The sequence below is a fragment of the Trachypithecus francoisi genome, unplaced genomic scaffold (genome assembly GCF_009764315.1).
Source record: "Trachypithecus francoisi isolate TF-2019V2 unplaced genomic scaffold, Tfra_2.0 Lachesis_group17, whole genome shotgun sequence".
Taxonomy (NCBI): domain Eukaryota; kingdom Metazoa; phylum Chordata; class Mammalia; order Primates; family Cercopithecidae; genus Trachypithecus; species Trachypithecus francoisi.
The window spans coordinates 20,188,179-20,216,146 of NW_022681462.1; the positions used below are offsets into that span (position 1 = coordinate 20,188,179).

At 44.5% G+C, this 27,968-nt stretch overlaps 1 protein-coding gene and 1 long non-coding RNA gene across 4 annotated transcripts in view; both read left to right on the forward strand.

The window, feature by feature from the left end:
* ANXA4 (annexin A4) overlaps nucleotides 1-27,968 on the forward strand; it is an 86,297-nt gene that overhangs the window by 43,034 nt on the left and 15,295 nt on the right. For all 3 annotated transcript variants that reach the window (XM_033239323.1, XM_033239322.1, XM_033239324.1), the window contains 5 exons: nucleotides 3,087-3,174; nucleotides 21,028-21,122; nucleotides 22,671-22,784; nucleotides 24,165-24,255; nucleotides 27,166-27,245. In XM_033239323.1, coding sequence (XP_033095214.1) covers nucleotides 3,087-3,174; nucleotides 21,028-21,122; nucleotides 22,671-22,784; nucleotides 24,165-24,255; nucleotides 27,166-27,245 — 468 coding nt within the window. The remainder of the gene's footprint in view (nucleotides 1-3,086; nucleotides 3,175-21,027; nucleotides 21,123-22,670; nucleotides 22,785-24,164; nucleotides 24,256-27,165; nucleotides 27,246-27,968) is intronic.
* LOC117099794 lies at nucleotides 9,371-10,091 on the forward strand. Its single transcript, XR_004444002.1, has 2 exons — nucleotides 9,371-9,540; nucleotides 9,863-10,091. It is a non-coding gene; the product is annotated as an uncharacterized LOC117099794 (long non-coding RNA).

The following is a 27,968-nucleotide window of genomic DNA, read 5'->3' on the forward strand; positions in this document are numbered from 1 at the left end:
ACTAGAGAACTGCACTAAGGGTATAAAAATCCTCCATTCCTTTAGATGGCCCATATTACATTCTTGGATCCAATTAGATTATCGGAAAACTTTAACTCTATTCCACACCGTTTTTGCCACCTTGCACAAATGCTCCATCCTAGATTCTGCTTTGGCATTACCCCATAGGCTTGTGTGGAGGTGTAATACAAGAAATAGATGAAAGAATCTCATTATTTTATTTATTATGGAGGCACAGCTGAAGTCCTCTTTGATGATGATGATGATGATGATGATGATGATGATGATTCTGAGTTTTTGTTTTAGTGTTTACTTTTTTCTGGGTTTTGTGCTAAGTACATTCCCATATTATCCTGTTTCTGTGAGTTATCATTATTCCCAATATACAAGTGAGAAAAATGAAATGTCCCCAGGCCACACAGCTAGAAAGAGGTAAAGATAAGATTCATACCCCACTCCAGTGCTTATGCTCCTTCCCACTAAGCTTCTTAGACCAAGCGCCAGCTACTCCCTAATTCCTCAGCCTCTGGACAGTGCTCGATCCTGGATTTCCTATGAGCTCAAGGACCGCCCCTTCTCGGCCATCCTTTCTGGGCTCTCCTGTCTTGGACCTGTACTGTTGGAGAGACCCAGGCTTATCCTAAGTTCCTGTCCCTATTTTCACTTTCTTTCCAGGTCATCTCATCAAGTACCACCCAAATGCTGATGCGTCCTAACTTTATTATGCTGGATGTGACCTCTAGACTTATATTGTGTAACCAATTGTCTTTTTGACAATTCCACTGGGATATTTAATGGACATCCCAAGCTTAACATTTCCAACATAGAACCTCTAAATCCCACCCCACGCTGCCACCCTAAATCTAGTAGTCTTCCTCCGGTTTTCCCCGTCTGGGTAAATGATACCCAGCTGCTCAGGGGAAAAGATTTAGAGTTATACTTGATTCTTTTTTTTCCTCACCTCCCACATCAGTCCATCAGCAAGTTCTGTCGCCTTTGCTCCAAAACACGTGCTGAGCTGTCTGTTCTCCTGTTTATTTCCATCTTAACTATTTCACCCTAGTCTAGCTCATATCCCACCCCCAGATCTCGGCCCAGGCTTTCAGATGGTCTCTGCATCTCCCTACAGCAGCCCAGGGGATCTTTTAAATCGATAAGTCAGATCATGTGTCCCCATCTCCTTGCTCAAAGCCTGTCGGTGGCTTTCTACTGCACTTAGAATAAAATACAAACTCCTTACCTGGCTTGAAGGGCTGCCTTGCTCTGGTCCCAGCCCATCTCTCTGATTTCCTTCTTTTTTATTTTTAGTTCATTTATTTAAATATTTTTATTATGGAAAACTTTAAACATATATGAAAGTAAAGAGAATACTATAAGGAACCCCTTTGTGTACCTGTCAATAATTATTAACTCATCGTCACTCTTGTTTTTTGTCTTTTTTTGAGACAGGGTCTCACTCTGTCGCCCAGATTGGAGCACAGTGGTGCGCTCTCGGCCCACGGCAGCCTCCACCTTCTGGGCTCAAGAGATCCTCCCACCTCAGCATCCTGAGTAGCTGGGACTACAGGCCTGTGCCACCATGCATAGCTAATTTTTTGGTATGTTTTTGTAGAGATGAGGTTTCACCATGTTGCCCCGTCTGGTCTCAAACTCCTGGGCTCAAGAGATCCGCCTGCCTCAGCCTCCCAAAGTGCTGGGATTGCTGGGGTGAGTCACCATGTCCGGCCTGTTTCTTCTTTATCTCCACTTCCTCCCCTTTCTCTCCACCTGTGTGATTTGGAAGCAAACCCAAGACATCTTGTCATTTCATCTGTAAACTATTTCAGTAAATTAAACCTCTTTTCAAAATGAAATATCACCATAATGCCATTCTTATACCTAAAAATGTTAAAACCAAGTCCTTAGTGTCATCAAATGTCAAGTCAATGTTCAAATTTTCATTGTCTCATAAATGTCTTTTGTTTTTTACTGTTTAGGATCTTAGGATCCAAATTATGGTACTACAGGTTCACATTATGATCATTGATGTTCCTTTTCAATGTATTTTAAACTGTAGTTCCCTTCCATCTCTCTCTTTAAATTCTCCTTGCCATTTATTTGTTGAAGAAACTAGGTCGTGTTTTTTTTTGTTTTTTGTTTTTTTTTTTTTTTTTGAGACAGAGTCTTGCTCTGTCGCCCGGGCTGGAGTGCAGTGGCCGGATCTCAGCTCACTGCAAGCTCCGCCTCCTGGATTCATGCCATTCTCCTGCCTCAGCCTCCCGAGTAGCTGGGACTACAGGCGCCAGCCACCTTGCCCGGCTAGCTTTTTGTATTTTTCAGTAGAGACGGGGTTTTACCGTGTTAGCCAGGATGGTCTCAAACTCCTGACCTCGTGATCCGCCCGTCTCGGCCTCCCAAAGTGCTGGGATTACAGACTTGAGCCACCGCGCCCGGCCTAGGTCGTTTGTTAAGTGCTGTGTCTCAGAGTCTGGATTTTGCTGACTGCAACCCTTTGGTGTGGTTTAACATTCTCCTTTCTCCTATTTACTGTAAATTTGTTTTTGGCTCTAGAGGCTTGATTGGATTCAGGTTTGATATTTTTCCCTTTTAGGGGGAACAGGATTCCACAGTGATGTAGTTCATCTTCCCCTCCCCTCCTTGCCCACCAACTTGAGCCACACTGGCCTCTATCCTGCTCTCCCTACAAACTAGTTCCGGCCTCAGGGCCTTTGCAGGAGCTGTTTCCTCTGCCCATAACCCTTGCCTCCGTGTTTGCATGGGCATCTGCTTCATCTCATTCAGCTCTTAACCTCAATGTCACTCCTCAGAATGGGCCTGCAGGACCTCTCTATCTGCTTCACAGCACTGCTCACCCCCAGGCAGTTTATGGAATTGAGAATTGTTGGCTTGTTCACTGTCTGCCTCCCATGAGCTAGAGCATCAGTCCTGGGGAGCAAGAGCTCCATTTTTCATGGTCACTGCCATATCCCTAGAACCTAGAATACTGTCTAGGCTATGGTCAGTGCTCAGCAAATGTTTGCCGAATGAGATGACACCGTGTTGGTAAGAGGCTGCCTCTCAGTAACATCACTGTCTTTTGTGCTCAGGCAACCAAAGGAGGTACTGTCAAAGCTGCTTCAGGATTCAACGCCGTGGAAGATGCCCAGACCCTGAGGAAGGCCATGAAAGGGCTCGGTAAGTGTCCTGCCGGAAGTGAATCCTCCTGTGTGCATTGCACATCACAGGGTCACACAGGAGGGTGCCATTTCTGCTGGCCATCACGTGGGTCTTCCTTTAATAAAACACAAGGGAGTCTGGGTGTGGTGGCTCACGCGTGTAATCTCAGCACTTTGGGAGGCTGAGGTGGGTGGATCACTTGAGGCCAAAAGTTTGAGACAAGCCTGGCCAACATAGCAAGATCCCATCTAGACTAAAAATAAAAAAATTAGCCAAGCATGGTGGCACACACCTGTAATCCCACCTGCTTGGGAGGCTGAGGGAGGAGAATCACTTGAACCCAGGAGGCAAGGTTGCAGTGAGCTGAGATCTCACCATGGCACGCCAGCCTGGTAGACAGAGTGAGACTCCATCTCAAAAAAGAAAGAAAGAAAGAGGGAAAGAAGGGAAGAAGGAAGGAAAGAAGGAAGAAAAGGAGGGAGGGAGGGAAAGAAAACACATGGGACAAGTTGAGAAAAGTTGGGACAAATTGGATGGGGAGGGGCATTAGTTCTTCACTTTAATAAAGAATGATACATTTAATATACTTGTTATGGATTTCCCCTATTGTTTAAACCTGCTTTGAATTACAACATTGGCCGGGAGCGGTGGCTCAAGCCTGTAATCCCAGCACTTTGGGAGGCCGAGGCGGGTGGATCACAAGGTCAGGAGATCGAGACCATGCTGGCTAACACGGTGAAACCCCGTCTCTACTAAAAATACAAAAAAATTAGCCAGGCGTGGTGGCGGGCACCTGTAGTCCCAGCTACTCGGGAGGCTGAGGCAGGAGAATGGCATGAACCCAGGAGGCGGAGCTTACAGCGAGCCAAGTTTGCACCACTGCACTCTAGCCTGGGCAACAGAGTGAGACTCCATCTCAAAAAAAAAAAAAAAAAAAAAAAGAATTACAACATCATGAATCTGCATATTAAATTTTAGAAGGCCGGGCGCAGTGGCTCAAGCCTGTAATCCCAGCACTTTGGGAGGCCGAGACGGGCGGATCACTAGGTCAGGAGATCAAGACCATCCTGGCTAACATGGTGAAACCCCGTCTCTACTAAAAAAATAAAAAAAACTAGCCGGGCGTGGTGGCAGGCGCCTGTAGTCCCAGCTACTTGGGAGGCTGAGGCGAGAGAATGGCATAAACCCGGGAGGCAGAGCTTGCAGTGAGCTGAGATCCGGCCACTGCACTCCAGCCTGGGCGACAGAGCGACACTCCGTCTCAAAAAACAAAAATAAAAATAAAAAAAAATAAATTTTAGAAATGCATTTGTTTTCCAATTAGTGCTGGTATGTATATAGTGCCATAGATTTACAAAGCACTTTCACAAACATTATCTCATTGGATACATGCAACAACCTGTGATTTAGTGAAAGCAACTATTCCTATTGTCATTTTAGCCCCATTTTACACATGTGAAACTGAGACCCAGAGAGGCCAAGTAACTCACCAAGTCACATAGTGAGTGAAACTGAGCCATGGCTCACACTAGACAGATCCCATCTCAAGCTCAGGGTCATCAGCGCTAAGTCCACATTCTTGCCTTGAGTCCCTCTGCTTGTTGCTGTGGTGATAGACAGCTGTGACAGCACTGACATGCAATGTGTGGAATTTAATGTGAGAAGGCTGGTGAAGCAGCCTTGTTGTCTGGGGTAAATAACAAGGTTTTTGGTGTCATGGCCAAGGAGATTGAGGTTGCAGACACACACACACAGAGAATGAGTTTGGAGCAGGAGTTTAATAGGCAAAAGAGAAGAATAGCTCTCCATCACGGAGAGGGGTGCCGAGCAGGTTGCCAAGTGGTAGTAAAATTGTCAGGGTTTTTATAAACGGGCTACTGAGGAGGGGGCTCTGAGGAGGGAATGTCTTATCCTCCTAGGGCCCAATGGTTAGTTGGGACCAGGTATGCTATGTCTATAGCGCAGAGTTTTTTCTATCAGCTCTTATCCCATTCTCCGACCACATGGATGGACTCTTAGTCTGTGTTTCTTTGTCTTGCTTACCTGGGAGGGAGAGTTTCTGTGTCTGCTCCCACACATCTTCTTGCAGCTGCAGGCATCCCCCCAGTCTGTTTTTAGCTTCTCTATCTTAGTGCACCTAAAGGGAAAGGAATGTGCTTATTAAGACCCACTGTTTTACTGGGGCCCATTGTGTAAGTGTGAAGTTTGGTGATTACCCAGGAGACTTCCCCCTGTCTTTCTGTGCTCAAGCCATCTTCTCTGTGTTTTACAGCCTCAACTTTCAGGCTGCCTGTTGCTAGAAGAGAAGCGCTTTTTTTGAACTGCATGAGATTAGAAAGGGAGCTATTTTTGAGCTGCTTTTTGTTAAAAGGAAAGTTTTCTGTCAGGGACTCAGTTTTTTAGGTAGACTGTCTACCTAAATAATTTCTGACTCCTATACCATATTTCCCCCCTCAGAAATGGAATCCCTAACTGCCGCTAGGGGAAATCGGGTGACATTTCTTCTGGCTCCTTCCTGCTGGAGAGTGCTGTTGTGTGGGGAACAGCAGCTGGGGCTTCCTCCGGGGCTGATTTAAGGGTCCTTCGTAGGAGGGCAGTTTCATTTTCGGCTCCATTTGCAGCACCATCTGAAGCTTGTTGGTTTCTAGACGAGAAGAGATAAACTTTACAAGGAGGTTTAGAATATAGGTTCCAAATATGAGTATTAAGACGACTATTATTAATGGGGGCCCGATAGGCCGTAACCATGACAACAGAGTTTATTTGATACCCGTGAGCCATTCAGATGGGTTGTGCTGTTGTAAGTGGGTATATGGGGCTTGGCTTTGTTTAGCTTCCTTGGTCTTACTTTCCCAAAAAAGAGGGAAACCTTGGGGTTACAGTTTACCTGGCAGGATTTGTAGGATAATTGTCCAGAACTAGAACATGTTTCCAGATTTTTCTATCACCCATGCCTTTCTGTTTTCTCTGAGCTGCAGCCAGAGATTGCTGGTTGGTTGACAGGAATAAGCAGGGATAGTTTAAAATGTCGGCAAGAACTTAAAAACAACTAATGAGACTAGAAGTTAATAACAGAGGTATGATAAGTTTTAAAACATAATTTCTCTTTCTCTTGTCTTCATTTTTGTTAAAAACAATCTATGATAGGACTGGGCTGTTTGTAAAACAGACTTCAGTCCTATACTTGGCCTAATTATTTGCATAAAGTACAGCAAGAATAATCATCCTTACACAGGCCTTTTAGATTGGCTTTGATGGAACCTTGTTCCATGAGGAATTTTAGATAGGACTTTTTAAAGCCAAGCCCAGCCATGGGTTTGTACTTTTAAATACCTGTGAGTTGGATAAGTTATTTTCCTTCTTGAGGTTCCAGAAGCATGGGGTTCCTAGGCCTGTTAGAAAGTGACATTCTTTACTCACCGCAGGTCGGGAACCCGGTATGGAGACTGTGTAGACAGGTATGAGGCCAGTTTTCCCCAGGGCTTTTTATTGGCTCAGCAAGTTAAGCTTGATTCCTTAAAGGGAAACATACCCTTCCAGTCAAAGCCTTGGTAAAACAACCAGTTTTTCCAATTGTGTTTTGTTGCAAGAGAAAATGGATTCTTGCTGCACTGATTCAAACAACTATACTGTTGTAATTTAAGAATATTTATAACTAGTTTCCAAATTCTAGAGGAATTAGGCAGAGAGAAATAAACATGCTCCAAACTTTGCCTATAGTAGTACACTTTGCTTAGTTATCAAAGGCTGTAGCTAAAGACAAATTTTTTTGACTCTAAAAAATAAAATAGGATTAGCCATGTTCTAAGCATAAATGAGCAATATTGCTTTAGTTTTCTATTAGTTTAGTTCATTCCATTAACTTTTGTTTTGTTTGATATTTGTAAACATTTTAGCCTTTTATGAATCCTGTACATTTTTTGGTCATGACAAACCTGCATTGGAGAGAACTTGTTAAAGTCCCATGGCTTGATTACAAACCATCTTTTGAAGAGAATTAAAACAAAACAATTGTCTGTAAATGACAAAATGTCCAGTTTGGATAGTCAGAAATACAATTAACAAAGAAATTTCGTTATTTTTGTGGTTTTCAAAAACCCAGCATAACAAGCTTAATTGTAATAGCACACATTCAGACACTAGAACCACAGACATCCCATACAGTTTTGCAACACATGTTAATATTATCCCCTAAAATATAACCTGAAGAGTATTAGACATCATTTTGGTAATTTTATGTACCTCAACATGTTAAATAATTCTGTTTACCTCTCCTCTAGATGCTTCAGGGGTCCTCTGCAGTACCCAAAAGCCAGGGGTTAGGAAAGACAACCTTGAGACTAAAGTTTGACTTTGGGAAGCCTGTTAAGTATATTTAAAATTTAAAACACTTGATATTATGAAATAGACTTTTAGATTACCGTTTTTTGTTTTTGCCAAAATGATGAGCCAGAAATTTAAAAAAGCAAAAACCATTCATTCTTTTCTATTCCATAAAACTCCTGTGTTAAGAAAGTTAAATTTTACCTTTGCATTAGTTTACTATTAATGTTAACCTTAATTTTAAATGAAACATTATAGACAATCCTATTTAATTTTAACCAGTTTGACCATGAAGTGAGATTTTCACACATACCTGTTATAGCCCTTGACAAGTTTTGCTAAAGAGGGGATTAGCATTTTAAGAAAACCTTGCTGTGCTTTTATTTCAGCGATTAATTTACAGAAAAAAACCATATAATGCCCTTTTGATTTAGTTAATATGTTCACACACAGAGTTTTCTTTGCAAGATTAATTTTTACAACTTTTTTTACAATTTGCTTAAACCTTCTACTTTAAGACAATTCTTTATTTCTAAGCAAAATATACATTTCCATGCCTTCTTATAATCTTTAAATAAAAACATCTTTTACTGTTTTTACACACTTTGCATGCAATTCCATGTTCAGTAGTTTCAATCACATGTTATAATGGTAACTTTTAGTAATTTTTAACTTTAATGTAAAACCTGTTAGGTTTTAATTATGTGCTAGATGCAGATAAAGTTTGACTCCTTTCAGCATAGTTAGGGGCATGATTACTTCCACATGTTCCCAGGCCCTACCAATTGTGAAGCAGGCAAGTTGACAGTTTTTAAAGGCTAAAGAAGCAGTTTAAGGCCAGGCGCAGTGGCTCATGCCTGTAATCCCAGCACTGTGGGAGGCTGAAGCAGGTGGATCACCTGAGGTCAGGAGATCGAGACCATCCTGGCCAACATGGTGAAACCCCGTCTCTACTAAAAATACAAAAATTATTTGGGTGTGGTGGCACGTGCCTGTAATCCCAGCTACTCAGGAGGCTGAGGCAGGAGAATCGCTTGAACCAGGGAGTCAAAGGTTGCAGTGAGCCAAGATTGTGCCACTGCACTCCAGTCATGGTGACAGAGCAAGACTGTGTCTCAAAAAAAAAAAAGAATTGGGAGGCCGAGGTGGGCGGATCACGAGGTCAGGAGATCGAGACTATCCTGGCTAACACAGCGAAACCCCATCTCTACTAAAAATACAAAAAAATTAGCCGGGCGTAGCGGCGGGCGCCTGTAGTCCCAGCTACTCGGGAGGCTGAGGCAGGAGAATGGCGTGAACCTGGGAGGCGGAGCTTGCAGTGAGCCGAGATTGCGCCACTACACTCCAGCCTGGGGGCGGAGCGAGACTCCGTCTCAAAAAAAAAAAAACAGTTTACAACAACCTTAAAACATTTAGGAAACCTAGTATTTGAGCTCCATAATTTAGACCACATTTTGATACCTTGAAGACATTTGTATTTTGCCAATAATTCCTAAGACTCTTTTTATTTTTAAAGATTGAAGTCACATGAACTGAAAGGTACCACAGCTTTTATTTTTCCCTTAAAAATATTTGATTTACGGCCGGGCGCGGTGGCTCAAGCCTGTAATCCCAGCACTTTGGGAGGCCGAGACGGGCAGATCACGAGGTCAGGAGATCGAGACCATCCTGGCTAACACAGTGAAACCCCATCTCTACTAAAAAATACAAAAAACTAGCCGGGCGTAGTGGCCAGCGCCTGTAGTCCCAGCTACTCGGGAGGCTGAGGCAGGAGAATGGCGTAAACCCGGGAGGCGGAGCTTGCAGTGAGCTGAGATCCGGCCACTGCACTCCAGCCTGGGCGACAGAGCCAGACTCCGTCTCAAAAAAAAAATATATATATATATATATATTTGATTTACGCATTTATTTTTCTTAGGCCAATGAATTAGAGTTCCTTTTTTAAATAGACATTACACAAGTAGCATATACGTAACCACACAGACAAAAGGAGGAAGATCCAGTAGTTATAAGATTTTGCATGTGCCAATGTCCCAGTTGGATTATTGGCCTCCGGGTGAGGTTTTTTTTTGTTTTTCTGTGTTTTTTTTGAGACAGAGTCTGGCTCTGTGGCCCAGGGTGGAGTGCAGTGGCGTGATCTCAACTCACTGCAAGCTCCGCCTCCCTGGTTCACGCCATTCTCCTGCCTCTGCCTCCCGAGTAGCTGGGACTACAGGCGCCCGCCACCTCACCCGGCTAGTTTTTTGTATTTTTTAGTAGAGACGGGGTTTCACCATTTTAGCCAGGATGGTCTCCATCTCCTGACCTCGTGATCTGCCCGTCTCGGCCTCCCAAAAGTGCTGGGATTACAGGCTTGAGCCACCGCACCCGGCCCCCAGTGAAGTTCTTTAAGAACAGAACTAGGAATACAGTTTCCAGGGCCTAATAAGCAAGCATAGCCGGAAGACAAAGACAGATTTTGAGAAGTATTTATTCACCTTTAATTCAAGAGGCTCCATGAGGAAAATAGATTTTTTCCTAAAATGGAATTTGTGGCGCCTTTTCTGTTTCCCCAAGGAGTCCCAGGCCACCAGAAGTCATTCTAGGTAGACCAAGAGTGGCAAGACACAGTTTAAAAAAAAAAGCAATTCAGTCGACTTAGAAAAAAATGTTTTCCAGGAAAAGAAGATTTATGAAAAGAAAAACATAAGGGCCTTTTAAGTATAACCATAGCTTGGATATCCACTTTTAATTGAGCTGAATGTTCTTTAAGAAAATCCTTTTTCATTAATTAAAACTTTACAGAGAATGCAAACAGTGATTCTTATTATTTGTTTTACCCAGTTTGCTCCACTTACCTGTTCACAATCATGTTTAGGTTCTCCAGTTTTCTTTGGGAGAAAGTGGCTGGGCTCAGGCAAGGGTAGGTTTTCAACTGGACTGCAGATCCCTTTAGCAGCAAAGCTTGGTATTTGAGGAGGCAATTGTTTGTTAGCCAGAGACTTTCCTTAGAGGACAACAGTCCTGTTACATTGTGTGGGGTTAAACAGTTATTTCCTGTGGTTAACCCAGTGGCCTCTGGCACCCAGCAAAGCCTCTACTGTATCTGCTTGGAGGCAGGCTGACCATCCTTTGGCCACCAAGTTTTAAGTTCCTTGCTTAAGTAACTCACTGGCTGTTGAGCTGGACCTCAAGCCTTAGTTAAAACTTCCAGGGCCATTTCCTTCCTTTTTGTTGCATAGAGACTAAATGCTTTCCCCATGGAAATACTGCGGGCTGTTATGTTATGTTATGTTATGTTATGTTATGTTATGTTATGTTGTTTTTGAGACGGAGTCTCGCTCTGTCGCCCAGGCTGGAGTGCAGTGGTGCGATCTTGGCTCACTGCAAGCTCCGCCTCCCAGGTTCATGCCATTCTCTTGCCTCAGCCTCCCAAGTAGGTGGGACTACAGGCGCCCGCCACCTCGCCCAGCTAATTTTATTGTCTTTTTAGTAGAGTCGAGGTTTCACCATATTAGCCAGGAAGGCTTGGTTTAGCTGGTTAAAGGCTTTTTGAGCCTTAGGTTCCCCAAAAAGAGAGGGGTGAGTTTTAACTGTTTGAGTATAAAGGGTGAGCCATTTCCTTGTGTCCAGGTACTCATGGTTTACAAAATCCATTTAATGCCCAAGAATTTTCCTAACTATCAAAGGAAATGGGCCTAATCCTTTCCTTACCTGGTGCTCTGGTCCCTTCTGATAAGACTACAACTAGGTACTTTACTGAAGTCTGACAGAGCTGAGCTTTAGATTTTGAGACTCTATACTCCCTTTCAGCTAAGAAATGGAGGCGAGTCTTAGCGTCTTCCTGAGCCTTCCTTGATTGGGGCACAGAGGAAAGTGTCATCTACACACTGCAAGACCCTGAGCTGAGGACAGGAGAACTTAGAAGGGTCCTTTGACAGTGCTTGTCCAAACGAATGAGGTTTGTTTTGAAATCCCTGAGGCAGCACCATCCATGTTAACTGCGTGGTCTGGCCAGAGGGATCCTTACAGGCAAACAGGTATTGAGAGTCAGGATGTAACAGTATGCAGAAAAAGGCATCCTTTAAATCTAGGACTATAAACCATTTAGTTCCTTTAGGTATTTGAGTCAGCAAGGTGTGGGCTTTAGGGACTACTGGCTGAATTGGGACTATGGCCTATTAACGAGGCAGAGGTCCTGAACTAGTCTCCATGCCCCCTTGGGTTTTTGCGCTCCTAGTATAGGGGTGTTGCAAGGACTGTTACAGGGTCTGAGGAGGCCCTGCATTTTTAGGTTATTAATAATAGCTTCTAGCCCTTTCTGGCCTCTGGCTTTAGAGGACATTGTCTCTGGTTAGGGAAAGAAGTGGGATTTTTAAGGTGGATCTGAACTGGCCTAGAAGTTTTAGCTTGACCTATTCTTCCTCGAGTTGCCCACACTTCTGGATTAATATTGGCTTTCACTAAGGGAAGACAAAGAGTTTGTCCTGGGGCCATGAGGACTCTGGGCCCATGCGGGCTAAAATGTCTCTACCTAATAAAGGAGTGGAACTTCCAGGCATAATTAAGAAGGCATGTGTAAATAATAAGTCCCCCCAACTACAGCTAAGGGATTGAGAGAAATATTGGGTTAGAGTCTTTCCTGAGACAGCCACCATGGTTGTGCTATGGGAAGAGGGGAGGCCTGGATTGTACAAGAAAACAGAGAGACTGGCTCCAGTATCCAGGAGGAAGCCCACCCTCCTCTCTTCAACTTCCAGAATCACCCGGGGCTCCTGAGCAGTGATGGCAGTCTGAGCCACTGGAGCCAGGGGTTTGAGCCCTGGGACCTGTCAGTCCTGCCGGACCATCTGTGAGACCAGTTCTGGACCTAGTGACCTCCATCTTCTGGGGCAGTTTAATATCCATTGGTCTCCACCACAGGCTGGACAGGGTCAAGGTGGCTTTTTCTTGTTGCCTGGGCAATTCTTCTCAAAGTGCCCTGGCTTGCCACACCAGTAGCAATTAGTGGCTGCTTCCTGAGGATCCTGGACTCTGCCAGCCTGCAAAGCAGCCACTCGAGGCTTAGTCACTTTCTCTTTTTCTCCTGGGCCTCCTCCCAGTCCCTATGGTAAAAGACTGAGGTGGCCACCTTCAGGAGATCTTCCAAGGTACTATCTGGTCCTATAACCTGTTTCTGTGGCTTCCTTCTGATATCAGGAGCTGCCTGCTTTTCAGCTGCAGTGAGGGTTTGGCTTAGAAGCAGCATAACAGCCCTCTATGTGAAGTCAAACACTTGAGTTAGATTTTGGAAGGTCTCTATCTACCTATTACAGTCATCAGAAAATCGGCCCAAGTCTTCCTTTATTTGTCTATGGTCCTGTAATGAGAAGGGAACATGTACCCTGGAGGTGCCCCTGCCATCTGGCATTTCTTGTAGGGGTAGGAGTGAAGCTGGGGCAGTAGGGAGCTTTGGAGATGGTGGAGCTGGAGGAGCTGATGGTGCAGTTGGAAGGGGCCCCAGATTAGGAAAACTAGGACTGGGGCACTTAGAAGCTGCCCCCAGTGGCTCCTCCAAAACTTGCTCTTCTGACTTAGGGGAATTACTCTCCACAGACCTGCCTGATATGATTGCTAAGAGAGCTGAGTCAATTGTGCAGTGCTTGCTAAGGTCTGGGTTGTCTTGCAGGGCAAAGAAAGCCTGTGCATAGGGCACCTTAGACCATTTGCTCTCCTGTCTACAGAAAAGATCTAATTGTTGGATAAGATTAAAATCAAGGCTCCCTTCAGCTGTCTATGTCTGTTCATTCCAGAGACAGTAAGAAGGCCACGTCCTTGCGCAAAAGAAAATGAGCTGCTTTTTCTTCAAAGTTTTAGGGTCAAAGGAGTCCCAGTGCTTCAGAATGCACTCCAGAGGAGTGCCGGCCGAAGATGGCTTGTTACCCATCTGAAAAAGAGACAAGAGTAGAGGTGTTCCTCGGTCTTCTGGTTCTTTTCAATGTGACTCAGGGAGGAGGGGACACAGTAGGAGCGTCCTCCCAGCTGTTCTCCCTCCTTGGTCCCCAGGTCCCAGCACCATAATTGCAGCCCAATGGTTGCAGGTGTGACCCCCAAGCATAATACCAGAGGCCCTAATCAATGGGCCAGTCATGTTTACCTGTATGACCTTAGTCATCTGCCTAATAATTGGATAATTACCCTCTGACCCACGTGGCTTCTTGATAAATGGGTCTCAGGAGAGATTATGTAACTCTTACATTTGAGCAAGGCCCATTAATGGAGGGAGTATACTGGATTGAGCTTTATACTCTGCTATTATGGACCGGACTAGAGAATTTATTCTTAGGTAGTGTTTCCGATAAACTTCCAGACATAAAATCCCCTTTCTATTTCGATGCCATTCTAGTTGTAGGCAGAATGGGTGTCTCCAGAGAACATAAGGGTCAAATGGTGGCCTTCCTGCTAACAGAGAGAGTACTGAGACTAAAATTTGGTTTTGGAGGACATATTCCTCTTCACTGCTGAAAGCAGAGTTCTCCCATTTGCAGAGGAGGCATAAGGTTTGGTATCTATTAGAAGGATGTAAAAGGGAGAAGAACTGAAAAGCCAGAGACTTTTAGCAAAGGGCAGACAAGATTCCTCATGGAGAGGATGCCGGTTTTACTAGGTGTGCTAGTGGAATACCAGGCAGTAACTTTGCCTCCATATGCTCTTTAAACAAAGGACGGAGAGAGAAGTCTGACCTGTGGCAAGCTGTCCTCACAGCATACCTCCTAACAGGAGAAAGTTAATTCGCCTCATAGAGGGGCTATCCAGTCTGACTGGACAGTGCTGGCTCCTCACATGGGAAAAGAAACAGTCTAAGTAGACAGAGGGGCATTTACTGGGGGCAAAGTAACCTCCCACCCAAACCCAGGAAGTGTTATCGTTAGGAGTAAAGTAGTCTTTGAGATCTGGATCATGGAATCCCCCTATCTGTAAAAAGTCACAAAAACAGCAATCCCTTGAACTGTATTCCTGGTTACTAAGGTGGTTGCTAAGCCTGCCTAATTGAATTATCTCCTGGGCTGTAAAAATTCCTGCAGCATTTCATACAGAGAGGGGATGGGAGACATGGTGACTACAGAAAGGAAAGGAGGAAAATAAGATTTGCAATAGGAAAACTTGGGGATCCTGTGGCTGGCACCCAGTCAGGCAGTCAGAGGCTGGGGTCAGTCCAGGAGCCTTTTGAATAACACCAGGGTGTGGTCCTGGCCAGAAATTCTCAGTTGCTCCAGGACCTATTCCAGCCCCATGCAACAGCCAGGCCTTCCATGAAAAGAAACTAGTTTGGACAGAGCCAACATTCCCAGCACCCTGAGGTCACTAGGGGATTGACTAGGTCCTCCCCGGCAAGCCTCACATCTGAGTCTTCAAGACTGGTGGCCAGCCCTTGTGGCTCCTTAATCAACTGTCAGATGCCGGGTGTTTTTGATAGTTATTTGAGAGAATAAAAACGGAGGACAAGAAACCTGGGAAGTGAAAGTAGAGTCAGCTCCTTTACTCACCATTCTGATGAAGTCACCTTCAAATCCTTGACGAGCCCTCAAAATGAAGCAGCCTTGTTGTCTGGGGTAAATACTGAGGTTCTTGGTCTCATGGCCAAGGAGATTGAGGTCGAGGACATGCACACGCACATAGAGTGAGTTTGGAGCAGGAGTTTAATAGGCAAAAGAACAGAACAGAACAGTCACAGAGAGGGGTCTAGAGCAGGTTGCTAAGCAGTAGTAAAAATGTCAGGGTTTTTATAAATGGTCTAGGGAGGAGGGGCCTCATGAGGAGGGGATATCTTATCCTCTTAGGGCCTGACAGTTTAGTTGGGACCAAGTGTGCTGTCTGTATAGAGCAGAATTTTTTTTTATCAGCTCTTATCCCATTCCCTGACCACATAGGCTGACTCTTAGTCTGTGTTTCTTTGTCTTGCTTATCTGGGAGGGAGAGTTTCTGTGTCTGCTCCCATACATCTTCTTGCAGCTGCAGGCATCCCCCCAGTCTGCTTTTAGTTTCTCTATCTTAGTGCACCTAAAGGGAAAGGAATGTGCTTATTAAGACCCACTGTTTTACTGGGGCCCACTGTATAAGTGTGAAGCTGGCGATTACCCAGGAGACTTCCACCCCTCCTTCTGTGCTTGAGCTGTCTTATCTGTGTTTTACAGCCTGAACTTTCAGGTTGCTTATTGTTAGAAGTGATTTTGTTTAACTGTGTGTAGTTAGAAAGGGAGCTATTTTTGAGCTGCTTTTTGTTAAAAGGAAAGTTTTCTGCTGGGGAACTTTACCCTAAATGTCTACCTAAATAATTTATTTTTGCCTCCTATAACACTGGTAGTGTCTTCCAGCATGCTACCCTCCAGTTAGCTCCTTGGGGGCCACCACCTTCATGCTGGGTAGGTACAGTGATTCTATGTGCACCACAAGCTACCTGGCCTAGCCTCTACCCCCAAGACCTTGTCTCAGTGGACTTTTGGCTAGAGAAGTATCCCCTGGTTCTTAGCTGCTATTTAGAATCTCCTTGAGATTAGGGTAAAAACACATGACCGTGAGACCATGACTCTTTTCTATCCAAAAAGAGTTCATTTTACTGAGCCTCAAGGTTGCTAACAGTAACAACAGTAGCAATAATAGCAAATGTTTATTAAGCTCTACTATGCGTCAGACATAGAGATAGATGCTTTCCATGGGTTATCTGTTTTAATCCTGACAGCAGCTTGTTTTACTGTTGAGAAGGTAAAGTATAGTGACTGAAGTTGGTTAACTTGCCCATGGTCCCAGAACTACTAAGTGGTATATTCAGGATTCTAGGTAATTCCTAGAACACTTTCCTTTCATCTTTGCATGATCAGCTGCCTCATGTCTGAATCCCGAGCTGGAGTTTAAGCCACTGTTCTATGCTGCTGCCCATCTCTGAAGAGAACATTGTCCTGAATCTATGTATCTTCTTCTTTTCCCTTTTTCATAAAAAGAGAAAAGTACAGGACCCACCTTTTTTTTCAGTTTATCCTAATTCTTTGGTGTATTACAAGGACACCATAATTCAAAATGTAGCCCAGGTCACATTCAAAATTAGCAACATAAAGGATGAGGAGACATTTGGCACAACCACCCTTTTTCAGTGCCTGTTATGTGTGGGCCAATGCAAAGCAGACTGTTGGAGGAGACAAGGATTATAATCCCTAGTTCTTGTGTTCAAATAGTCTATAAATGCTAGCACAGCTAAGGCATGCACAGAAATAACTATGATTAATTCATAATATAACAGTAACAGGAGGGGCACAAATAAGATCCCACTGGGGTTCAGAGAGAAGAGATCACGTTTCACTTGGGGGCAATGGGCAAAGCTTCTTGGAGGATGTAGAAGTTCAAATGGACCTTGGGAGATGATTGAGTTTCTGTAAACAGACTTAAGAGACAAGGTGTTTCAGATGAATGGAATGGCATGTGCTGAGGTCTAGGGGAGTCATGGTAAATACACAGAAAAGTGTCTTGTAGCAGTGAAAGTGGCCTCATCTGGGATGACACCCAAGGTTTGTTGTCTCATGACCACAGATATCAAGGATGTGGACACACAAAGAGTGAGGTTAAGAGTGGAAGTTTAATAGGGAAAAGAAAGAGACTAGCTGTCTGCTACAGAAAGGGATTCCAGAAAAATGGGTTGCCAATTCACAGTGAAATGCAAAGGGGTTTATAGATGAGCTGTGGCAGGGGCTGGGGATGGGGAGGGCTGATGTCTGATCTACACAGGGCACCAAAAACCAGTTAGAAACAGGTGGGCTATCTGCATAGGGCACAAATCTCTGGCAGCCACTACCCCAGTCTTTTATTATGCAGGTGGGTTTTCAGCCTGAGCTGTACTTTCTTACGTTTCTTTCTTACTGTACACATGCTAACAAAAAAGGGAAGATGAAGTTTCCATGGTGGACATGCCTGGCCCCCAGGTAGCCCTTTTCTATTGGCACAGTGGCCAGCATTCCCTTGTGCAAGCTTTCAGTTTCCTTATCTACGTTTGTAGCTTGATCTTTCAGGCTTCTCTTTGTTAGACAAAAAAAAAAAAAAAGATTTTGGGGGCTGCTTTTTGTTAGAAGGGAAGTTCTGCCAAGGACTCTTTTGCCCTCACTATCTGTTTTTTTTTTTTTTGCTTTTGAGATGGAGCCTCGCTCTGCCACCCAGGCTGTGGAATGCACTGGCATGATCTTGGCTCACTGCAACCTCCACCTCGCGGGTTCAAGTGATTCTCATGCCTCTGCCTCCCGAGTAGCTGGAATTACAGGCCCCCACCACCATACCCGGCTAACTTTTGTATTTTAAATAAGAGACAGGGTTTTACCATGTTGGCCAGGCTGGTCTTGAACTCCTGACCTCAAGTGATCCATCCACCTCAGCCTCCCAAAGTGCTGGGATTACAGGCATGAGCCCCCACACCCGGCCTGCCCTCACTATCTGCCTAAACAATTTCTTTCTGTCTCCTGTATCAGCAGGAGGTACTTGCAAAGCAGGAGCTTTCTGAGAAAGCAGGTACCAGAAGGAGGTTCTAGGGGTGCTACTGAGAAAGCCACCCATAAGAATCACAGACAGGGGGGATGTCCCACAGGCACTGGTCGGGAAACAACATATGCCAGAATCATGATGCTAAATGGAGGGGGTTAAGGAGACATATAAACCAATAGACTGGTGATGAAAGAGGTCAGGAGCGTGGAGTGCAGCACAGTTGGGTAAAGCACAATATTTCAAGAGCTGAGTCCGTGAATTTGGCTGCCTAGTGTCCTTTTATGTGGCTGTTTACAATAGTGAATGGGATATTGTAGAGAGTCTCAAACGTCAGGCTGCAGCGCCTAAAGTAAATCCAGTAGATGATGGGGAGCCATTGTGTATTTCTGAGCAGGGAAGGGACATTGTGAGTTTTTCTTTTTACACAAATGAATCTGGCAAGACTCTGGGAAGACCAATCAGGAGTTAAGAATGCTCGTTAGCACACATCTGCACTTGTCTAAGAAGCAACCCTGAAATCTTGAATTGGAGTGGTTATGGTAGGAAGTAAAAAGAGGGAAAGAATGCAAAAGAGGCTGTAAAGCAACATTTTTCATGACAGTGGACTTGAATGTAGAGGAAAGGAGAGGGTGAAAAAATCAAAGCTATTGGCCGGGTGCAGTGGCTCACACCTGTAATCCCAGCACTTTGGGAGGCCTAGGTGGGCAGATCACGAGGTCAAGAGATCGAGACCATCCTGGCCAACGAGGTGAAACCCCATCTCTACTAAAAACACAAAATTGGCTGGGCGTGGTGGCTCAAGCCTGTAATCCCAGCACTTTGGGAGGCCAAGACGGGCGGATCACGAGGTCAGGAGATCGAGACCATCCTGGCTAACACGGTGAAACCCCGTCTCTACTAAAAATACAAAAAACTAGCCAGGCGAGGTGGCGGGCGCCTGTAGTCCCAGCTACTCGGGAGGCTGAGGCAGGAGAATGACGTGAACCCAGGAGGTGGAGCTTGCAGTGAGCTGAGATCTGGCCACTGCACTCCAGCCCGGGCGACAGAGCAAGACTCCGTCTTAAAAAAAAAAAAAAAACAAAAAAAAACCCACAAAATTTAGCTAGGCGTGGTGGCACTAGGGAGGCTGAGGCAGGAGAATCGCTTGAACCCAAGAGGCAGAGGTTGCAGTGAACTGAGATGGCGCCACTGCACTCCAGCCTGGCCACAGAGCAAGACTCCGTTTCAAAAAAAAAAAAAAAAAATCAAGTCTATTTTGAGAATTTCAGCTTGGCTTGACTGGGGAGAAGAGTGATCCCTTTCAAAGAAACAGGGAGAGAACAAAAGGTAATGAACCCTCTCTGCCCCCTCCACACCCCCTCCTAGCTGAGAGTGCCAAGGGAGAAACTGATTGTTGTATGGATTGTCCTCTCCTTTTTAAAAATAGGAACACGGCTGGATATTGTGGCTCATGCCTGTAATCTCAGCACTTTGGGAGGTTGAGGCAGGTGGATCACCTGAGGTCAGGAATTCGAGACCAGCCTGGCCAACATGGTGAAGCCTCATCTCTACTAAAAAATACAAAAAAAAAAAAAATTAGCCAGGCGTGGTGGTAGGCGCCTGTAATCCCAGCTACTAGGGCGGCTGAGGCAGGAGAATTGCTTGAACCTGGGAGGCGGGAGGGAGTGAGCCAAGATTGTGCCACTGCACTCCAGCCTGGGTGACAGAACGAAACTCCATCTCAAAAAAAAAAAAAAAAAAAGGAACAGAAAGTAGGTCCCCAAGTATGTAAACTTAAAGTTCTATAGCTTCCTCTCCACAACTCACATCTTATCTCTAATCTTGCCAAGGATAACTAAGGTGAGGCTGTATTTTTTCACTTCTCCCTGAAATATTTTCAGTAGAATCACTTCTGAAACCTATCCCAACCCCCCATACAGCATAAACAACGAGGAAACAGAAGATTCCCCAAACATTTATGAACATCCAGCTGTTATAAAGATAAGGGACCAATTTGAAAAATCAGAATAAAGTCTCTTTGTAAAAGCTGCTGCAAGAAATAGGCAAGCAAAACTTAGAACATTTTTAATTTGTAATTTTTGCTTAAAGTTTTGGTAAGATGTTGTATCATGGTAATTTGTCAGCAGTTCTAAAAGGGAACCAACCATTTGTGTTCAGGAAAGATAGCTTAGAAGTGAAAAACATAGTTCCAGATTTTAAAACACAGTGAACGTAGTTACAGCCAATTTAAACTCTGCAAAATGCCAAATTGGTGAATTAAAAGACAAATTTGAATTGTTTCAAAACTCAGAGGAGATGATAAAGAGATAAAAACAAAGAAAAGGCAAGAATATGGAAGAGAGAGATAGGAGATTCAAAAGACATGAAAAGAATTCTAGAGGAGATGACTGGGCACGGTGTCTCACACCTGTAACCCCAGCACTTTGGGAGGCCGAGGCGGGCAGATCATTTGAGGTCAGGAGTTCAAGACCAGCCTAGTCAACATAGTGAAACCCTGTCTCTACTAAAAATACAAAAATTAGCTGGGGGTGGTGGCACAGCTCTGTAATCCCAGCTACTCAGGAGGCTGAGGCAGGAGAATCACTTGAAGCCAGGAGGCGGAGGTTGCAGTGAGCTGAGATCGCGCCATTGCGCTCCAGCCTGGGTGACAGAGCAAGACATCCTCTCAAAAAAACAAAACAAAACAAAACAATTCTAGAGGAGAGGAAGAATAATTACTCCAGCCAACATTTTTTAAATGTTTAGTAAGTGCTAGGCATTTAATTATATTGTTTAACACTTGCAGCAGCCTATTGAAGGAAATCACTGTCATCATTCACATTTGCAGATAAGGAAACTAATGTTTAGAAAGTTAACCATTTTGTTCAGTAGTAAACAGCCAATTAAAGGACAGGCTAAGTCCCAAACCTAGCATCTGTTTCCCAAAAAGTAGAAAACCCTCTGAATAAGGGCCTCTTTTCTTAGAAAGCCCTCTGCGTGTGTTTGGGTAACTCCAGTGTCCGCAGAGGAACCCGCTTTCTCATTCCTCTCTCCAATACCACTCATCCGCTGTCTCTGTTCTGTCCCCAGGCACCGATGAAGATGCCATTATTAGCGTCCTTGCCTACCGCAACACCGCCCAGCGCCAGGAGATCAGGACGGCCTACAAGAGCACCATCGGCAGGGTAGGCCACAGTCTTTCCTGCTCTGTCTGGCTGACTTGGCAGCAACAGGAAGCAGGGCCTCTTCCTGATCTAGGATCCTGAAGTGACCCTGTGTTTTAAAAGATCGATCCTTTGTCTTGTTTAAAGATGTTCTTGAGGCCAGGTGTGGTGGTTCACACCTGTAATCCCAGCACTTTGGGAGGCCAAGGCAGGCTGATCACTTGAGGCCAGGAGTTTGAGACCAACCTGGACAATATGGTGAAACCCCATCTCTACTTAAAAATACAAAAATTAGCTGGTCATGGTGCCAGGCACCTGTAATCCTAGCTACTTTGTAGGCTGAGGCAGGAGAATTGCTTGAACCCAGGAGGTAGAGGTTGCAGTGAGCCAAGATCATGTCACTGCACTCCAGCCTGGGCAACAGAGCAAGACTCCATCTGAAGAAAAAAAAAAAAAGAAGAACGATTAAGATCCTTCTTAGTCAATTGATCTTAAACAGGTTCTTAAACTCTCTGACCCGTTCCAGGAGGAAATGTGAATAAACATCTTTAGAATTTGGTCCATTTTCCAAATAATTATAGTTGTAAATTATATCTTAGGAATTGAGCCTTACGAAATAATCATGAATGATCACAAAGATACAACGAAATGCCTTATATATATAACAATAGAAAAATAGAACCAGACGACTAGTTAAAGAAATTAGGCCAGGTGTGGTGCTCACACCTGTAATCCTAGCACTTTGGGAGGCCAAGGCAAGTGAGGTCGAGATTGTGCCACTGCACTCCAGCCTGGGCGACAGAGTGAGACTCCGTCTCAAAAAAAAAAAAAAGAAAAAGAAATTATATTGCACCTATCCATAGAAATCTCCACAGCTGCTAAAAAGGTTATCGGTGAATACTGACTTGGAAATACATTCAAGACATATTGTTAAGTAGGCAAGTACATTTACATCGGTGTCTACAAGCATATTAACCTTAAGGCTCCTTTACCTCTTAAATTTTTTAGGACTTTTGGTTTTGTGGGTTCTATCTTTTGATATTTGCCTTATTAGAAACTAAAACTGAGGGCATTTAAAAATAGATATTTGTTAACTTAGTAAAAACAATAAGTGTATTGTATGTTACTATAAATAACATTTTAATGAAAAAATAGCTATATATCCCAAAACAAAAAAATGTAGTGAGAAGACTGGCATCATTTTACATTTTGCAGATCTCTTTAATGTCTGGCTTAATGGAAGACAGATGGCTTCTCATATCTATTTCTACTTCAATTTGTTATGATATGTTGTTTGGGTTGAGGTATATGAAGAAAATCTGGTCTTGTACAGATATGTACTTGAAAATGGGGGGAGTATTTGAACAGTTGTTGATGCACAGACAATGTCAAATAGCCCACTGTATGCTTGTGGAAGAATGACAGTGAAAAGGCAAATAACATCTGAGTATTATTCCGAGGATAGGTTTGAAAGGGTCTTGGAGACCCCAGACATCCCTGGACCACACTGGAGAGCAGCTGGTCTCATTTGCTGTCGCAGTTAAGTGGAGCTACTTTCTTGCGTTGCAGGACTTGATAGACGACCTGAAGTCAGAACTGAGTGGCAGTTTCGAGCAGGTGATTGTGGGGATGATGACGCCCACGGTGCTGTATGACGTGCAAGAGCTGCGAAGGGCCATGAAGGTCTGTGCTCTTCCTCTTGTGCTCTTGGTGCTGTTGATGCAAACGCTGATGTGCTTTCTTAAGAGACTGTCACCCAATAACAAAGACATGGAAGCAACCTAAATGCCCATCAATAGTAGACTGGATAAAGAAAATGTGGTACATGTACACCGTGGAATAGCTGTAAAAAGGAACAAGATCATGTCCTTTGGCGGAACATGGATGGAACTGGGGGTCATTATCCTTAGCAAACTAAGGCAGGAACAGAAAATCAAATACTGTATGTTTTCACTGACAAGTGGGAGCTAAATGAGGAAAACACATGGACACATAGAGGGGAACAACACGCACTGGGGCCTGTTGGACGATGGAGGGTGGGAGGAGGGAGAGGATCGGGAAAAATAACTAATGGGTACTAGGCTTAATACCTGGGTAATGAAATAATCTGTACAGCAACCCCCATGACACAAGCTTATCTATATAACAAAACTGCACATGTATCCCTGAACTTAAAGTAAAAGTTAAATTTTTTTAAAAAAGAAACTATGACCAAGGCCTTCTGAGAGTGGCAGGTGTAAAGTATAGGAGATTTTCCTTCATTTATGACAACTTGAAAACAACATTACATTATACCAATGATAATTTAAAAATTCTTTTCCAAAAAGGGCATCACTTGCTCCTTCCTGTGGCTCAATGGGGAGTGATTATAATTGTCACTTTTAGTACACCTCTAGAGACTTTGTGGTCATGTTAACTACTTCTGAGATATGTAACTTTATGACTGATACCATGGGGGCCTCCAGGTCTACTATAGGCTTAGAACTGGCAAAAGAGTTCTTCGCTTCCCTAGATGACCTACCCACTGTGCCCTAGCCTGGGTCTGCCGAATTTTAATGACCAAGTATGTAATGCAAATACAAATGGTCCCCAACTTAGGATGGTTCTACTTAAAAATTTTCAGCGTATTGTACTCCTCATCATAAGTCGAGGAGTACAGTCATCCTCCTCAACCAGGTCAATAAATACTCAGACTTGTGGAAGGTTCTGGGCCAGGCTCTGGGAAAGCAAAGAGGTGACAAAGTCTTTGCCAGAAAATTCTGCCCTTCAGAGGAAGAGAGTAGAAGAGGTCAAGGAAAAATTAAGTTCCCAGAGGGCAGAAACTGTACCTATCCTCGAGTAACCAACACATAGTAAACAGCCTAGAAATGTTTGTTATTACTCATAATTATTATGGCAAACACTTTGGGTTTCAGGCGGGACAATAAAAGTGAACAAATGCTGTTGCTAGAACACAGTGGATTGTCTTTATTCTCTGCAGATTCATGGCTGTATTCCTTCTGTGTCTGGGCCTCAGCTTTGTAAACTGGCTCATATAACCCTGTCCTCTGGTTTCTTGTTTAGGGAGCTGGCACTGATGAGGGCTGCCTAATTGAGATCCTGGCCTCCCGGACCCCTGAGGAGATCCGGCGCATAAGCCAAACCTACCAGCAGCGTACGTGACATCCGCAGTGGCCCTGGCTGAGGTTTCGCTGGATGAGAGGATGAGCGTAGCAGCGGGTGGTTGTCTGCTGATTAGACTTTTCATAGAATGCTGAGCATGAGGGATCCTCAGTGCCAAGCTCTGCTTCGAGAGAGATCCCTGTTTAGGCAAATGGTGGTCTGTTGGCTTCTTAAGATTTCTCAGGTGAAGATGACACACTATTTTGCCTACCCAGTGCAGTATTTTATTACCCTAAAAGTTGGAAAGTTGTTCCTTATTATCAGACAAAGAATCTGTTACCTGTTCAAAAGTGGTGGCACCAGCAGATCTTAGCATTCCAAGGAATGGTCTGGAGGGGCTGTCTGGCCCATATTCTTCCCCTCAGACTGGACTGTATGTCCTCCAGCCAAATCAGAATGACAGCCATTCACTCCCCCTTAGAGACCTCCAGAGGGTGATACATACGAAGTGCCCTTAAAAAATGCCTGACTTTTTGCCCTGAGAATATAACTAAAAATGAATGAAGGTTTAGATCTCACAGTGTTTATTCAGTATTGTCTACATTAGCTAAAAATGTCCAACAGTAGCCGAGTGTCTAAACAAAATATGATACACTTACACAATGAACTGTTATGTAGTCATTAAAACTTAAAGAGTATTTTTCTTTCTTTTATTTAACCTTTTTTTTTGAGACAGGGTCTGGGTCTCACTCTGTTGCCCAGGCTGGAGTGCAGTGGCCCCATCATAGCTCACTGCAGCCTCGACCTCCTGGGCTTCAGCAATCCACCCACTGCAGCCTGCTGAGTAGCTGGGACCACAGGCGTGCGCCACCACACCCAGCTAATTTTTGTATTTTTTGTAAAGATGGGGTTTCGCCATGCTGCCCAGGCTGGTCTCAAACTCCTGCGCCCAAGCAATCTGCCCACCTCAACCTCCCAAAGTGCTGGGATTACAGGTGTGAGCCACTGCACCTGGCCAACAATATTATTAAAATATTTATTAAATGGTGTAATATGTATAAGTGAAAAAGACAAGCCGTAAAATAGTATGCTATGATCCCATTTTTAAAAAATTAACACAGTTAATAACACATTATTTTTTAAATAAATGAAGATAATGTGTGTATATGGGGGAAAATGAGGAAGGATATTTACAGAAATGTTATCAATGATTATTATTTCTGGGTGATTAGATTGCAGTGGAGTTCCTCGCCTTGTCCCTTCATTTTACTTATTTGTTTTTTCCTAAGTCTTCTGTGGTCAGCATGTGTTACCTTTATAGAAAGAAAAACAAGGCCGGGCGCGGTGGCTCAAGCCTGTAATCCCAGCACTTTGGGAGGCCGAGATGGGCGGATCACGAGGTCAGGAGATCGAGACCATCCTGGCTAACCCGGTGAAACCCCGTCTCTACTAAAAAATACCAAAAAAAAAAAAAACTAGCCGGGCAAGGTGGTGGGCGCCTGTAGTCCCAGCTACTCGGGAGGCTGAGGCAGGAGAATGGTGTAAACCCGGGAGGCGGAGCTTGCAGTGAGCTGAGATCGGCCACTGCACTCCAGCCTGGGCGACAGAGCGAGATTCCCTCTCAAAAAAAAAAGAAAGAAAGAAAAACAACCACAATAAGAGCTTTGTGGGAAGTGTTCAGAGCAGGAGATTCTAAACCTTAGGAGTCTGGATTTAGCAGCCCAGTCCCCACATCTGCCCAATGAGGGTTTTCTTCCCTGAGGGCTATGAAGGGCTGGAGCTTCTCTTTTTGTTTTTGCTTTTTAAAAATTAATAATGAAGAAGTGATTTTTAATTTCTTGCTGAAGCTCCCCCTCCCTTTTTTGTGACACAGGGTCTCACTCTCTGGCCCAGGCTGGAGTGCAGTGGCATGATCATGGCTCACTGCAGCCTTGACCTCCCCAGGTTGAGGTGATCCTCCCACCTCAGCCTCCCCTGTAGCTGGGACTACAAGCATGCGCCAACATACCCAGCTAATTTTTGTACTTTTTGTAGAGATGGGGGTTCACCATGTTGCCCAGGCTGGTCTCGAACTCCTGGACTCAAGCAATCTGCCCTCCTCAGCTCCCAAAGTGTTAGGATTACAGGCATGAGCCACTGTGCTTGGCCATGGAACTTCTCATGGATAACCTGTCAGAACCTCCCAAGTGAGAGACATGGCAGAAAGGCATATGCTAGGATTTGCCCTTGACAGTGCTCCAACCCCAGCCCCGCTCCAAAGCTGGGTTCAGAAGCTCCTGTGTGGTTGCCTTCCATCCATGAAGCAGCAGGGGCTGCTCCACAGCTGTGGTTCTCTCTGCATCACTGAGAACCACATTCAGATCATACCCCTGGGTGGCAGGAAGCACAGAGGGAGGATTTTAGCTCCAGCTTTTTCAACCCCACATTTTAAGAACCGGGAATATCTCGGCTGGGTACGGTGGCTCACGCCTGAAATCCCAGAACTTTGGGAGGCCAAGGCAGGTGGATCACCTGAGGTCAGGAGTTCAAGACCAGCCTGGCCAAAATGACAGAACCCCATCTCTACTAAAAATACAAAAACTAGCCGGGCATGGTGGGGCGCACCTGTAATCCCAGCTACTCGGGTGGCTGAGGCAGGAGAATTGCTTGAATCGAGGAGCAGAGGTTGCAGTGAGCTGAGATGGTGCCACTGCACTCCAGACTCTTAACCTGGGCAACAGAATGAGATTCCATCTAGAAAGAAACAAAACAAAAATAGGAATATCTTGTGACAGGATAAGCTTATCTTGACCATTTTACCAGAGTTTAGTTTTTGAAAAACTGTGTGTGGGGTGAAAAAAAACCTCATGATAAGCTGCTTCCATAAGCAGGCTGGTCTTGAGGGGACAGAGTGCTCTGGAGTGTGACAGGGCATTGGGCAACACTCTTTATTCTGATGTAGCTAATTTCACTCTCTTGCTAGAATATGGACGGAGCCTTGAAGATGACATTCGCTCTGACACATCGTTCATGTTCCAGCGAGTGCTGGTGTCTCTGTCAGCTGTGAGTGACTGCTTCTGATGGGGGGTGGGTTTTGTTGAAACGTCCACTCTATCCCCTTTGCCAGCCTTTCTCATCCTTTCAGTCCCTGACATGTGGATATTCCCCAGGTGCTGTTCTTGGACCCCTCTGTTCCTTTATCTTATTTCTCCTTCAGAGACTCTGGCTAATCCTTCATGCCCATTTGTTCTACTTTAATTTGGTATTTACAAGTACCTAATACCCGCCAGATCCCCCTGTCACTCAGTGCATTGAGAGTTATGAAGATGATTCAGAGGCAGTTCCTGGGCCTTAAGAGTATATATTGTCATAAGGGTATACATCAGGTACACAAGTTGCTAGAAGGCATGAGAAGATTACATGCCAAAGGAGAGGCGCATAGGAAAAAGAAGACTCAAGGAGAAATTTTGGTTGTAGAAACAAAGAAAAGCCTTCATGACAGAGATGCTGGTTCAGAGAGGACTTGGAGGATTACTAGAATTTCAAGAGGCAGAGACGTGGGTGGGTATATTCCAGACAGGAAGAACAGCAGGAACAAGGCAGGGAACATGGGGTTCAGGGAACAACTGACTGAACAGTTGGGCTGGTGATTCTGGAAACAGGGTGGGAGGATAAACTGGAATTCTATGTTGAGAGGAGTTTACACTTACTGATTTGGGAGCAGTAGATGACATGATGATGACAACGATGATGGGAGTGATGTGACTGGAGCTGCACTTTCAGAAG